Here is a 14,944-nt window from a genome sequence, read left to right on the forward strand (position 1 = left end):
CTCCAGGGGAGTGAGGCTGGATGCTGCACACACACACGCACACGCACACACAGACAAAGGTAAATAAAACATATTTGTATTTGTTGCAAATATCCATCAGAAATTGAATGCCACTGTGCACAGTGACACGCGCATTTATTTAAATTTACAAGAAATGGGTTTTCTATCGAAATGTATTCGATGTCATTTTTAAAGTGTTGTTTGTTAAGAATTTTTAGAATTTAAGAAAGTTTTGTTGTTTTTATTCTGCGGGTAGCTTTTCTTTTGATGTTCTCGTTTCATTAATTTTCCTTTCATCTCTTTATCTGTTCAATATTTCTTTTGTTTCGCTCTCTACTTCAGAGAGAGCCTTAGTGATTGGTTCTCTTAGTACTCCCTTTTTGCCGTGTATATATTCTGTACTATATAATGCATCATAATATTTAATCAGAACGCCGCGCTTCAAGTTAAAAACATATTTATAAGATTGTTGCTAATTTGGAGCTGCGGTAATTGTTGTCTGGTTTTCTCTTGTTTTAGCTTTTTTGCTGGTTGTTGTTTTGTTTTTTTGCTATTAGCTATGGTTTTTGTTTTTGTTTTAATAATAGTATCTATAGAATATTTAGTACAACATATGAATGGTTTTTGTTTTATATTTTTTGTTGGGTTTTTTGATTTTTTTTCTTTTTTACAAGTGTTTTGCTTTAAATAAATAAAATAGTTATTAAATTATATAACAAAAAAGAAAGTGAAATGTTCATAATATATGCATACGTTAAAACTATGTATGTATATAGAAAATTGATCACCGTTGTTGTTGCATTGCATTGATCTCAATACATTTCGTTCTCTCGAAAGATCTTATTTGTTGTTGTTTTTTAACAAATAATAACAAATTCTCAGTTAGCTCGAAACTAATGATGAATGTTTTTTTGTAATTTTTGTTTAATTCAATAAATTTATCGCCGCGAATCCGTTTTACGGGTTTCGCTTTGAAACTTTTCTTTTTTGTTATATAGAGCAAAAATATGTCGACTACACACACAACTACATAGTATTGGTTTTTGTTTTGTTTTGCTTGCATTTATTATTAATTATTACTTTTGCGATCTTAGTCATAGTTCTTGAATTCTGAGCGCGGCCAAAATGATTGATAAATCTGATGTTACTTTTTTTCTTTACGGGGCTTTTTTTTCCTATGTCTCTGCTGAACATTTTGTTATCTAACATTTAACTGTCCCGTTTTATATTTAATGAAGTTTTGTACTTTTTTTGGTTTTTTTTTTGTGTTTTTTTTTCTCATTTACCTTTTACTTTTCTGGCTTATGTGTTCGTGGGTCCATCGTTTTTTAATAAGTTTTTTGTTTAAGGTGTTTTACAAAACAAACATGGAGAACATAAAAATTATATAAACTAATTTGAATTGGGAGGGTATAGAAGATTTAGTTTAAGATATTTTTTTTGTTTTCTTTTTGATTTGTTTAAGTGGTTTTTTGAATTTTTTTCCAAGCGCTACCGACAAAAAATTGCTGTTCCGTTCCGTACGCCTGTGATTTGGGGGTCGTCATCAATTCTCTCTAATCGTGTTTCATTCACTGATCTCAAAAAATGGTCCGGAACGACATCAATCTTTTGTATGATGGTCCGCAGCATTCTATTTTATATATATATTTTTTTGTAATTTTTTTTTCATTTGTTTTTTGTTTTTTTGTTTAACGTATTTTTCTTGTCTTGCCGCAAATAAATCGAAAAATGAATTTTCCATGTCGCCTAGTGCAACGGAATCATCGCTGGCTGACTTCGCAATTTTCAATAGTTTCTTAAATGGTAGAACCAGCGTAAATAATATTTATGCATATGCTAAACGAATTATGATGCACTTTAGCAAAATATACACACGCACACCCATTTACACACACTCTCTTTCTCTCGCTCTCAAAATAAATCTCTCTGATCTTTTGTTGTTTGTCAAATTGTGGGGCAGTTACTTATTTGTTGTTGCTGTTGTCGTTGTTGCTCAACTCCCTTGGAGTCGTGGTGGATATGTCTGATGTTTTTGTTTTGCTGCAACATTGTTACTGCTGTTGTTGCTGCTGCCACAGATTTGCTTGGGTAGTGTAGTGTAGTGTGTGTCAAATGGATGATTCCTGCTGCTGCTGTTTGCTTTCTGCTTTGCTTGCTTGCTGTCTGCTGTTGCTGCTGCTGCTGCTGTTCAATCAAATCAAATCTGGCCCCGCCAATTGTTGTCCGTTGGTTTTTCCTTTTGGGGGCTGCTTTTGCTTGGATGCTGCTTACTTGCTGCTGGGTACTACTAACATTGTTCGAAAATTGGAATAATGGGTGAAGTTGGCCAATCCTCCTCCTCCTCAGAGCTAATACTCTCGGTTCTGCAATGTAAACAAAAAGTAAATACAAAAATATTATTAAATATCATTATCATCAATCAAGTTGGGTAAAATGCAAGTTGAAGGTCGGTCGTCAGCGTTCAAGTTCGTGCCTATCAGCGTTGATCAGCTGATTTGAAAAAAATACTAATATATATAGCAAACAAAAACACCTTTGCACAAGTGCAATACACGCCCCCAGCGTCGATCTCCCTCCCTCTCTCTCTCTAAGGCAATAAAATCATTTGCGAAAGTCACAAGGTGCATTGAACTCACACACAAGTTTATGACTAATTTTTAATTTGGAACAAAGAAAAAGTTATCAGATAAGACAAGAACAAAAACAACAATATCGACTACAAGGCCACGAAAATGGTTTTGTAGTTGCATTGAAATCTTAATACCCTAATGCCAAAAAGCTAGACACGCGCATATATTTGTATTTGTATTTTTAGCGAACTTTGCTCTCGCAGCTGCGGAGCAAATTGAAGGTCAAGTTTAAATTAAGTAATCAAACATTTGTGTTCCGTTGCGTTGTTTACGGCCAAGTGTTTGATCTACAGCACAGTAAAGTAAGGAAACTAATTCGGTGTGGTCTTGGTCTTGGTTAGGGTATTTTGGGATGAAAGTGTCAAGGCTTTTCTCTTCTTTTTTTGGCGGATGATATTGAGGCAATGTCAGAGGCGGACAGAGGAAATGCGGCCCACGCATCATCATCGAATGGCATCGCATCTCAATTGACGCACGTCAAGCGAAGCGAAAGTATTTCGTAATGTTGCCAAATACTTTGGTGACAACCCTCGGCTATGATTCGGTGTAGATGTATTTATGTGTGGCACACTCCTCCCACCTCCCACCTTGTGCACCCGCTCTCTGCTCTGATAAGATTGTTGACGAAAAAACATTTATATACGCAGACTCGCGCGTTTCGCGCCGACAAAACAAAGCAATATAAAAAAATAAAATACAATACATAAACATCTCTATATTATGCATGTTTCAGTGTGTGCGTGTGTGTCTAACTGTTTGTTGTTCTTGTTGTTATTATTGTTGTCAGACCACTTTTGGCAAATGCTGCGAGTTAGGCAGGCCAAACCAGACGGACAGACGGCGAGACGGACGGACGGAGAGAGAGACAGCCAGTAAGCGAGTCGGTCGGTCTCATGATTTTCTATGCCTCTTGTTGATCGCTCGCTTGTTATTGTTGTTGCTGTTGTTATTGTGATAATGAAATCGCGTATTCTAGAAACTTGTTTACGCCAAACTCGACACAAGTCCACACACGCATACACGCACACTCGCACATAGAGCGTACACACGCCTACATACAAATTAGTCCAAAGAGTCGACATAATAGTGCTAAAAATAAGCAAACGGACTTTGTCGATAGCAAAATGGAAAGAAAGAAAAAAACATGTCATAGACTGAATTTTGATTGCCCAACTTTACACAACCCTACTAGAAAGCTGTTCAGTGTGACCAAAGCAACTTAAACAGTGCAGTTGCACTTGATTTTCAACTATTATAGATGTGTTAAAGTCTATTTAAACCCAAGATATTCTTAGGCCTATACAATCGTAAACAAGTCAATATAGCGGATATAAACATAATTATTCAATATGGTAGACACTTACCTTGAACGCAGGCCGTCATCTAGAGCATTCGAAATGCCTTCCTCGATGGTGGGCAAATCCGATGAGAAGCGATTGGTCGGGCGCAGGACGCGCAGCGTGCGACTGGAAAGTTTCCAGACAAGCCGCTGCTTGTAGGGCGCCTTATTCTGACCGTTGTAATGGGACAGAATGCCCGAGACAATGCTAAAACCGCAGGTGAAAACGCGATCGGGAATCTGCCAAGTAAATGAGTAAGGAATCAATTAATTACAGTTACGAGTAATAGCTTAGGGACTAACGGGAAACCTACCCTCATGTATTGCTGCAGGAAGAGTATGTACTCAAAGACATGCTTGAGCTCAGGGCTGCCGCGGGTGTAGGACTCCTTGATGTGGAAATCGAGATGCAGACAGATGAGAACTAACGCCAGTGTGGCGGGCGTAATCACCGTTGTCTTGACATCGCACAACAAGATCTCCAGGCGATTCTCTAGCTCTTCGAGCTTGATCAGCTGCTGATAGAACTTGAAGAAATCACCGCCAATCTCCTTCGCCAGATTGCGGAAGAGTGCGTAATAGATGCGCAGGTAGCTCACTGAAGTGATGGGTGCATGTCCCATCTGTACACCCAGCTTGTTGGCAATCACGCCGGCCATTCGCTCCAGATCGCCAGCGGTACAACCACACTATCAAAATGTATTAATTAATCAACAAGTACTTGAGTATTTTCGAGCTGATAACTCACCTGAGATATTGTAACCAGATCGTCGGCAGGAATGGGCTTCAAGTCCAGCTGCTTGATGGCCAAATGGAAGGAGGCAACGCTCATGCAGGCCATATGCTTGGGCTTGACGGCCATGCGATCGAGGAAACGATCAACCAGGCTCATGGCTGAGAAAAGCACATCAGACGGCAGCTCGTACCACATCTTCAGGCAACGCAGCACATACGCCGATCCATCGCGACCTCCTGCAGTCACCTCACGCTACAAGTGGAATATTCGATTAGCTTACTCTTAATTGAAATAAAGAGATCTTCTCAACTTACCCTCGACTCTTTGGGTAGTAGCAGCACGGTATGATATTTGTCCTGCAGTGCGTCGTACTCCTTCAGGGTCTCATACAATTCATCGGAGGTGAGTGCATGCAATTGATCCTCAAGTTTCTTCAGTGCTGTTGTTGGCTCAGCTGCTGCTGCTGCTGCTGGACCAGCTTCGGCTTCCAGTGATTGCTGTTGCTGCTGTTGTTGTTGTTCGTACTTTTGATATTCCAAGCCAGCAGCACCCGGTGTCCCATACCGGCCCTCGTTCGCAATCCTCATCCAATCAGTTGGCATCTCTGCGTTGTTGTCAATGCCCGATTTGTTGTTGCCACCAACCAACATTGCTGTCGCCGCCGCTGCTGCAGCCTGTGCCGATGTTGAGGGCTGCTCATCATCGACCAGGATAGCATTAATGCTAACTGCATCCATATTGTTGTTGTTAATGTTGCTGTTGCTGGCGGCGATGTTGCTATTGATGATGTTGTTGTTGTTGATGTTGATGGGCAATTCAAGTCCTGGCATTCCCGACGACGACGACATCGATGACCTCTGCTGCATCAACTGCTGCTGCTGCTGCCGCACCGCCTCACGCCTCAGCCTCCAGCTGCTCTTGCAATTGGCAATACAATAGAATCTCCTGCTGCTCCTGTTCGTATTGTTGTTGCTGGTATTGCTGCTGTTCGTATTGCTGTTGCTGGTGCTGGAGCTGCTGTTGCTGTTGTTGTCTGTGGTATTGCTCTTCTTGGGTTAGAGTATTATCCAAACCACTATCAACGACGGCGTATTCGGCGGCAGCAGAGTAGCGTACAGGGACAGACATTGTGAGGGCTGGCCTAGTACCTGTTTTATATATGGCAATGGTTTTTTTTTGGTTTCAAGTTTGTTAAAGCGAAAACGCAAAGAAAATCTCGTTGCGTTTATATAGGCCACAAAAAATTGAAAATTTGTTTGATATTTGGAATTTATTTTCAGCAAAAGCCCAAGAGGAAATTTCAAGCAAAACTTTTATGTACTTTAGATATCAGCGAGTTCACCAAAAAAGATGTTCTCTCAATCTGCAGCTCGAAATTTATGAGACCGAAATAATTGCAAACGCTTCAGGGATTATTTATTTAGACAAAAAAATCCACTGCTGGCGCTAAATGCAAACCGAAAATAAACCAAACTGTTTGCTACTTGTGCTGCACACACTGGTCTAAAGAGCCCAGAGCCGAAGAACAAAGAAATTATAGTATTTAGAGAAGTGGTGATCGAGATATGAACTCAACCTTTTTTGTGCTCTGAAGATGGCTCAAGAAACCTTAATGCAATTCTTTCAACAATTTGCAAACAGTTAAACAAACAAAACGCCCTCAACAATGATACAATAAATATATGTATGTAAATAAATATATAACAATTGTTTTTTTTTTTTCAGTGTACTACGACAATAACGATATCAACGATCTATTTTCTCGCTTCAATCAGTCAGTCGAATGCGTACGCTGTTTAAATATGTATATAATATGAAATTATATAAAGAAAATTTCGATCGTCAAAGTGGTTTATTATGTGTTCGCTCAATGCTTGTCACGATAATAAACGCTAGACGATGAAATTGATTATACAGTGTATAGTTTTTATTTTGGTATGCTCTTTGTGGAGCTGTTGTTCAGATATTTTTCCCGTAGTGCGTGGAAAAACCTTTTGTGCTAAAATGTAAAACTTACTCGCTGCAAAAATTGCGCAATCGAATTAAAAAAAATGTTAATAAATTATAATAATAATAATAAGTGTTATACAAGAAAATCATATACGAAAATTATGTTGATCAGTTTAAGAAATGTTAAATGAAGTTAATTAACGATCAAAATGTTTTCTCAAATTGCAAATATTTAAATTATTGCTTTGTTATTTTGTCGGGCAAGTGCATTGCTCTTTTTGTTGTTGTGTATTTATAACTGTATTCAATACATCGTTGAACGAACTTTATTCAAAAGGAGAACTGAGTGCCAGCCAAATGACACCTGCACAGTGGGACAAAGTGCATGTAATAACAAATCATACTACATATGTACAATACCCGTTGACATTGGTATACATTTTATTTATTTCTTGACCTCAAAATAAAACAGAAATCTGAAAATTGTTCACATTTTTATTCAAATCACAATCATGTCACAAGGTTGGGGGGATGGGGAGGGGGTAGGTATGCGATCGTCGCCTCAAGGCGAACCACGTAAATAGCCTCTTTATGTGTATATAGTATGTATATCACACACACACATACATTATATCAATTGACAGACATTTGTTTACCAAAAATTCAACTTCCCCTAAAGTGATTGATTAAGTTTTTGCCTAAAAACAACGATTAATAAGAATACAACGACGAAGAGAAAAGAATATAAAAACAAAAGCTCTACTACGGAACCAACACTTGAGCAAACAAAGTGGCCGCCATCTTGTTCCAATTCAGCGTTCGCTCGCCATCCAGCTAATAATACGCACACGCACACTTATACACACAAGCACACATACTAGTAAACATAAACAGAGCATCGGCTGGGATTGAGATAACAGCAACAAGCAAGCAGCAACACTCCCAGGGCTGGGCCAAGCTTTCTCTACCGAATGGGATGCGATGGTAAATCAAAACAAAACATTAAATAATCTAAACACAGAGCTAGAGCTAGCTGATAAATGACATAAATAAATGCAAAGAGCAGAGCTAAGGCAAACAACAGTTTCGAAATCTGAAGCTGGCAATTGAAAAATGGGATACAGTCGCTCTGCTATTTATAGAGAAGGCTATTTCAATTGTAAACATGTGTCCCTGTTCTGTCCCTGGCGCTAAAGACACCACACTTCAGGGGTAGGGGTTATTGCAATGTGTTGTTTAATAACTGTTGTCATTAGCCTGCTTCATGGCTAGATTGAAAAACCCGTTCACCACAAGGCTAAAAGCAAACTACCACAACAGACTATCAAAATATTTAACGAAGGCAAAAAACCAAATTTGGTATTTTCAACTCGTTTATGTTTTTAAATGTGAATCAGATAAACTTTTGCTTAGAATGAGAGTTCGACTTTCGCCAAAAACCCGACCGCACCTTTTAATCATCGCTCGATGTAATCGCATTATGTCGAGTTCTCCACATAAGTGGTATGAATCAACCCAACCGATGAATATATGTATATGCGTCAGATTATGAGAAATACCATCAGCTTTTTGTTTTTCACAATTTGTATTTATAAAAAGAGACGAATCATACTTTTTGACTTCCGTTCACGAAGCACAACAAAAGAAACCACAGCTTCAGTTTCAGCCACTTGATGCTATGCGAGCTATTTCAATTCAAGGTCGTACACCCACAAAACTAGTTTTCTTGTCTGAGGAGCATGACGCTGCATCTAATGAGTTTTTTTCTTTCTGAAATCTCACAAAAGTGCCAAAGTAACGGCATCATAGCAGAGCTTAGCTTAGGTCAAAGTTTAACTCTCCGCTTTGACGCACATCAAAACTCTACAAAGCGTAACAACACAAAGAAACATAAAAAAGAGAGGTTCAGAACTGAGCTGAAACTCGTATTGTCAGCTTACGACACACTTACATGTGTGTGTGTTAGTTGGTCTGCTTACTGTATACTTAATGTAATGCTAGTGGCCTTACTCACACTCACGGAGAAATCGTTCTATTGATCTCGTTCAAGGCTCATCACACACATCCACACTCATAAATAGATAAATTGTGTATGTAAATGCTGATATAGTATGTTGTACATACATATTTTTCAATTCGAATCAACAACAGTCTCTAAAACGAATTATTTTTTAGTTTTGCTTTTTGGTTTCTCGCATATTTTCGAATAACAGGCAACAAAAATATTATTACGCGCTCTGCTGACGCAAAAAGCACGTACACACAATGATATGGTAAACACATAAATGTGTGTGTGTGTGTGTTGTAGTAGTCTATGTAGTTGTTTTTATTTATACACGAGCTATACCTAGGCATCTGCTCGTTGTTGCTGTTTTTTTTGGTTATTGGTATTATTGCCGTTGACTACGCGAACCACTTGGCCAACATTTGCGAGCAGAGCGCGCTTTTAAAAAAAATTTCACTTTTTGCCTATTTTCGTAACTTCGTAACTACGCGAAACGTTTTAAACGAAGACGAACAAAATGGGCGGCGTCGCCTTGATGGGCATGGCCAGCTGTTCAGGTGTGAAATATGCACACACACACATACTTATGTGTATTGCATGGAACGACGTTGTTTTTACAAGCATTGCAACTAACGGTTAAAAGAGAGACAGAGGAAGAGAGAGTCGACAACAAAGAGTTTATGAGCACATAAAAATGTAAGAAAAACGAAAGTGAACTAAAACAACACTGTCTGTCTACCGTTTGTCTATTTATGTTGTTTCTTTTTTGGATAAAGTGCACAAACAGAATCAAAACAAATCAAAACAAACGCAAAAAACTTAAAAGCTTGCAAAATATTTTCGTCATTTTTATTTGCGTTGCGCCGTCGTCGTCGTTTTAATTAACAACAGACGCAACGCACACACAGCAAGTGCAAAGGGGATGGCAATAGTCTCACTTTACTGTGTGTGTGTTGTGTACACCTGAACACAAGCGAGACGGCGGCAGTTGTTGTGAGTTACTTTATTGTTGTTTTATTTTATGCTTTGCACTGTCTATTTATCAGCGCTTAATTGATGGATGGGCTGCGCACTGAAAGCGGCTGAAGGTCAACAAATGACAGCCCCTTGACGCTTCAAGCTTGAACAGTAGCTGTAGTTGTAGCCGTTGTTGAGATGTTGTTATTCGTTTTGAATCGCAGATCTCTCCGAAAAGAGCTTTCGAGCGATTTAACTGGCTGATGCAATTGTTGTTGCAAGCAGCAAAGCAGGCAATGTGAAAACCACTGCTGCGTTGCTTGCGTCACGTAGCAAGCGCAGACAACAGTTGAAACAGGTACAACATGAACAAAATAAAAAAACTGGAACCCAACAAAGCTGACGCTTAGAAGGAAAACCCCAAGTTGATCTCTGTGGCTGTTGTTGTGCCAATGCCACCATTCCCCATTTTTGGAATAAAAGGCAACCCTTGGTCTAAAAATAACAACAAAATGTTGGGCTTTGATGAAATTATCACTTGAAATTGTGCAGCGAACTGTTAAGGGCGGCCAACCAACAACGCAACAAAGCAACAACCCCCACCCAGGAAGCCAGACACAATTATTTTCAACCCTCACACGCACACAAGCAAGCCTAGCTATGTATGTGATATCCCGATTGTGTTTTATTCGTAGACAATATACAAGTTTTCTTCCAGTCCCGTCATGTGTAGACACAAGATGCGAAAAGACTTACTCACTTCGTTTTGCCGTATATGCGGAACTGATTATCTACAAGACTCGTCGAGTATAAATTCTTGCCAAAGGGAAATTTAAATTTCCCTCGGCTGCGCTGGCGGAATTTGTACTCGACGTTTCTTGTAGAAAATATGCGGTGCAGCTCTTGCCGAAAATCTGTGCTTAGATTCTAGTGCGTAGTTCGGAATATGCAAAATAAAAATACGCTCAAAAATATATGCAGTAAATAAAATGTTTATTATACTTGAAATTAAATTTATTAAAACTAATACAATGAGTACTTAAATTTATATATAATATTATCTAAACAGTTTTACTTATAACTAAATAATATAATAGCTAAAAGAAAAAATTAATTTATTTCGCCGTTTTCAATATTCTTCGCCCTGAACAATGCCTTGTAGTTTCTATTTTTATCATCCAACGTAGCTCTTTCGTGGTCCTCAAAACTGTAAATATAAATACAAATACAAATATATTTTTTAATTTAAATCAGATTAGAATAGTAGTTTAATAATATTAACAACTTACCTCTGATTGTTTTATAAAAGACGCGTAGGAAAAAATCAACTTTCTCGTACAGCACTCACAAAACAAATGACAAATGATACACAAAATTGCACATGTTCGAGAAAAGTAGGCGTTAGGGAAATTACGCGTTGCGCTAAGAGGGCGCGTACACCAGACTCAATGCAAGAAGCATTCTACAAGACGATTCATCTAACGATCTGCATAAAATTCTTGCAGTCTCGGTCTTGGCATGACACGAAACACAATTGGGATGTAAATATTCCGTTAAGTGCGAAACGCAGGAAAAGAGCGGAAAGAAAAGAACGCTGCTGCTGCGCAGTCGCAACAGCAGCTGGCTACAAACATAATAATTTATTACATTTCAAGTGAACACAGCCTATTTTTATGCCGACTTCATATAAACAAAAAGCCAAAATAAAGCCCCGCCATGGGGCATTGTACTCTCATATTTCTATCACTATCTCTCTTCTACCTACACGAAAAAGTCATTTCAAAATTGATTCGGAATCATGCGACGAACTTTGTATTTCCGTAGTTTCCTATTTTCAATTCCAAAACACTATCAGCTAAAATCGTATAGCAAAAAATTCCCGTTCATGGCTCGTCTAGACTTATCTGTCAATGGACTCACGGCATGAATTGAATGTTTTTGCATTTCAATTATCGCTCGAAATAAAGCAAACTGCATGTGTTTAAATTTAGTTTTCGTTATCGAGAACCACACAAAAGGAGAAATGCACTCAAGAATTTCTGCACTGTACATTAAGTGTCTTCCAATATAATGGCGATTTCAACGCAGTGCAGAATAAAGATAAGCGATAATTGACGTAAACAAAGTGAACTTTGCTTTTCTAATGTCCCCTAATAGTTTTTAGGTTAGGTTACATGGTATATTACAAGCAGAACGCCCACCGGATACTGCATTTAGATAACGTAACGCTACGCTCTTTGTGTTACGACATTTTATCAATGGAATGAGCTTCGCTTATCGATTGTGCTTTATGTTGTAGCATTCCATGACGTTGAGAGCGCGACAGCGATAAGCAAATTGATCTTATCGCACGACACTAGACATTGTCATTCCAAGTTCCAGTTCGGGTTCCAATACTGTTTCCAATATCGAAAGCCGTACAACTGCTTGCCAGTGGAAACAATAGGATAACAAGAGAGGCGACAGCTGCTTCCCGCTGCACAGGGTGGTTCGATATCAGCTGCTGCAGCTGCTCAGCTTGCCATTGGAATGTGTCAGCACCTCTCAATTGAATTAGAGACGCACCTTCAAACGAACAAAAATATCGAAAAGGGGTGGACTGACAACTGCTCAAAGTCGATTTCGGGTTGGCGGGGCACGAGCTGCCATTGTTGCCGGGAGCACCTCGGATTACCGCCACAGGGGGTTGCAAAAAAAGTCTTCTTGACTGTAGATTAACTTTCGCTGTCCGCATTTTAAAAATGCTTATTGAGCTCATTTGAAACGCCCCAGGGAGGGAGGGACAAAAGCGTAGGGTCGTTTTATCGATATCGCTAGACAAAAGTTGTACTCATCGCTTTTCGGGTTTATGCGTCATACCAACAACCGTTAAATATGTTTCAATGTTCCCATCAAAGTGATAAAACAGCTGCTGTTTATTTTTTTTAAGTTTTTTTTGGTTGTCTCTTCTACTAATTTTTGAGTTTCTTAAGGGACTCTCGAATTTCATTTGCGAGTCGCGACAGTTGTCGGCAAATTTTGTGCAGACAGTAATGAGATATTTTCAAACCGAAGATACAGGTAGAGAGACAACATAATGGTCATATAATGGACATAAGAGTGCATCACTACAAGTGAAATCTTACGATAGAGCAACGGCGACAACGACGAAGACGTCAAAATGTGAAACGGATTTACGGGTAATTTGTGGGGCGGCGGAGATGTGATGACCACAGTGAAGTCAACGAAGTCGAGTCAAGATCAAGATGGCTGCGCACTCTCTTTCTCTCTCACACGCTCTCTCTCTCTCTCTACCTACAGTTGTGGTCACACTCACTCTGGCACACAAATGACCTGAGGAAGCAAAAACAACAATAGAAACATACACAAAAATGCGCGCCAACGCCTCGCACCACCAAAACAACACATATGAAGAAAGAAGACGCTGATGGCCAAAGCAAAAGTTAAAGGGACAAACAAAAACACGAACACGAACATGAACACATACACTCCCACACACACATACAGCTGAGCTGGGTGTATGTGTGGGAGCCCTTGTCGAGGTTATTGAAAATGTTAAATAGGCACATAAAATATTTTTATGAAAAAACCAAAAAAAATACGAATGTTGCATTATTATTATATGCTGCTAGTGATTTTTTTTTCGTTGTACGCTGGACAACAAATTGAAATCAACAAATATGACCCAGAAAGCAAAATACGAAGCTGAAGGTGAAATCAACACTGTACGACACAAAATTTATAGACTTTGCAAACAGCCAAATTATTCTCTCTTTTTCTCTCCTCTCATTTATTTGAGGAGTTTTGAAACAAGAACTGGCAAAAGTTTTTGGGGGTATGTAAATAAAACTACAAACAAGTATAAATATATATTTTCAATTGGCTGACGCAATTTGTGAAGCTTGCACTAACACCAGGAAGCATACACCGTTTTATTGGTGCAAGAATACAAAGCGAAAATCCAAATGGGAACACGAACATTTACGCATACTTACACAAACTCTTTGTTTGCGCACTGTGAATGTATGTGACACAAAGTCAGAGAGAGAGAGAGCGAACAAGAGAGCCAAAACACTTTGGAAACGAAACACTGACACAAAGTGTTGTATGTGGAGCTCTCTTGCTCTAAGCTCATCGAAAACAATAAAACGACAATGAGAAAACAATTGATGTCAAAAAAGCAGCATACTCTAAATAGACACACACTACTGAATATATTTTATGCAAAAGTATTGTCACACATACACACAGCATCTGATGAGCATAATTGTTTGGGTAACTGTACTACTGGGGTACCAGCATAGTTTCTCTCCCCATCACCCCAACATCGCATAGCTAACAGCAGCTCCACTCCTACTCACACTCACAACAAATACATAGACGCATACGCACACACTTGCATAGTGAACAGACGGGCGCATTCATCAACGCACACACATACATGCATAACAAAATGTTCAAACAGCTGGGAAACGATTTGGGAAGTGAAACAAACACGTAAATTGTTTCTACATTTTTTGGTTTTTTTTTTCTTGTGTGCATTCAAACAAATGCTTACACAATTGTATACTTGTATATATGTATCTATTCATGTATATTCTTTTCTATGTATTAGTACGATTTAATAAATCAAGGCCTTTTATGCACGCAATAAAATTTTCTTTACAAATTTTTTTTTATTGTATGGGTTATGCTTACGTTTTTACAGCCATTTTGTTGTTTTTATGTTGCGCAGGAATGTTGAGATGAATATTTAATTTAGTTTAAGTTGAGAATCTTGGCGAAAATATTGATATTGCACTTGAAAATAAGTGTAGTTGTTGTTGTTGTAATGTTCGATTGGTTCTTTTGTTAGAAATGGCTACACTAAGTATTTAACTAATTTGTACTGCAAATTGTATCACAGTGAACTTGTTGTTGTTTGTTGTCAAAAGTCTTTCTTTTTGTTTAAGCCAACATTTTCTCTTCTCCTTTGCGAACAGTTTGTGGATCGATTTTTCCCACACACCAGTTTAAAAGTGGTAGGTTTTTTCCCATCAGCTGAACATCTTTTAGCTGTGTTTGTTGTTTATTATTATTGACTTGGCTACTCGTTGATTAGTTAAGTATATTCATTTGACTTTGTTGTATGTAGGTGCTAAGTAGTTAAAAATTTCAATTCAAATTATAAAAATTTCATTGCAAACACACACACAGAAATGTACAAATAAAACGCGCACTCTCTCTATTATAATCCAAACGGTCTTTACTTTGTTGCTTCCAAATGTTAACTGACGTTCCAAAACGAATGGGAAAAAACGGACGGTTCCAAAACAAATGAGAAA

At 38.5% G+C, this 14,944-nt stretch overlaps 1 protein-coding gene across 1 annotated transcript; it reads right to left on the minus strand.

Moving 5' to 3' along the window:
* Positions 1-2,005: 2,005 nt before the first annotated feature.
* LOC127566052 (cyclin G) lies at positions 2,006-5,836 on the minus strand. Its single transcript, XM_052007510.1, has 6 exons — positions 5,615-5,836; positions 5,023-5,580; positions 4,721-4,960; positions 4,287-4,661; positions 3,998-4,212; positions 2,006-2,366 (listed from the first exon to the last, which is right to left on the minus strand). Exons 1-6 carry the CDS (start codon positions 5,834-5,836, stop codon positions 2,291-2,293), a joined length of 1,686 nt encoding a protein of 561 aa, XP_051863470.1. The 3' UTR covers positions 2,006-2,290.
* Between the last annotated feature and the right edge of the window lie 9,108 nt (positions 5,837-14,944).

Source organism: Drosophila albomicans, chromosome 2R (genome assembly GCF_009650485.2).
Source record: "Drosophila albomicans strain 15112-1751.03 chromosome 2R, ASM965048v2, whole genome shotgun sequence".
In the NCBI taxonomy this organism is placed as follows: domain Eukaryota; kingdom Metazoa; phylum Arthropoda; class Insecta; order Diptera; family Drosophilidae; genus Drosophila; species Drosophila albomicans.

Coding starts and splice junctions, on each gene's coding strand:
- LOC127566052 (XM_052007510.1), bottom strand. CDS start 5,836: ATGTCTGTCCCTGTACGCTACTCTGCTGCCGCCGAATACGCCGTCGTT. Junction 4,961..5,022: donor TACTACCCAAAGAGTCGAGG/GTAAGTTGAGAA, acceptor TTCCACTTGTAG/CGTGAGGTGACTGCAGGAGG. Junction 2,367..3,997: donor GATGACGGCCTGCGTTCAAG/GTAAGTGTCTAC, acceptor TTTACATTGCAG/AACCGAGAGTATTAGCTCTG.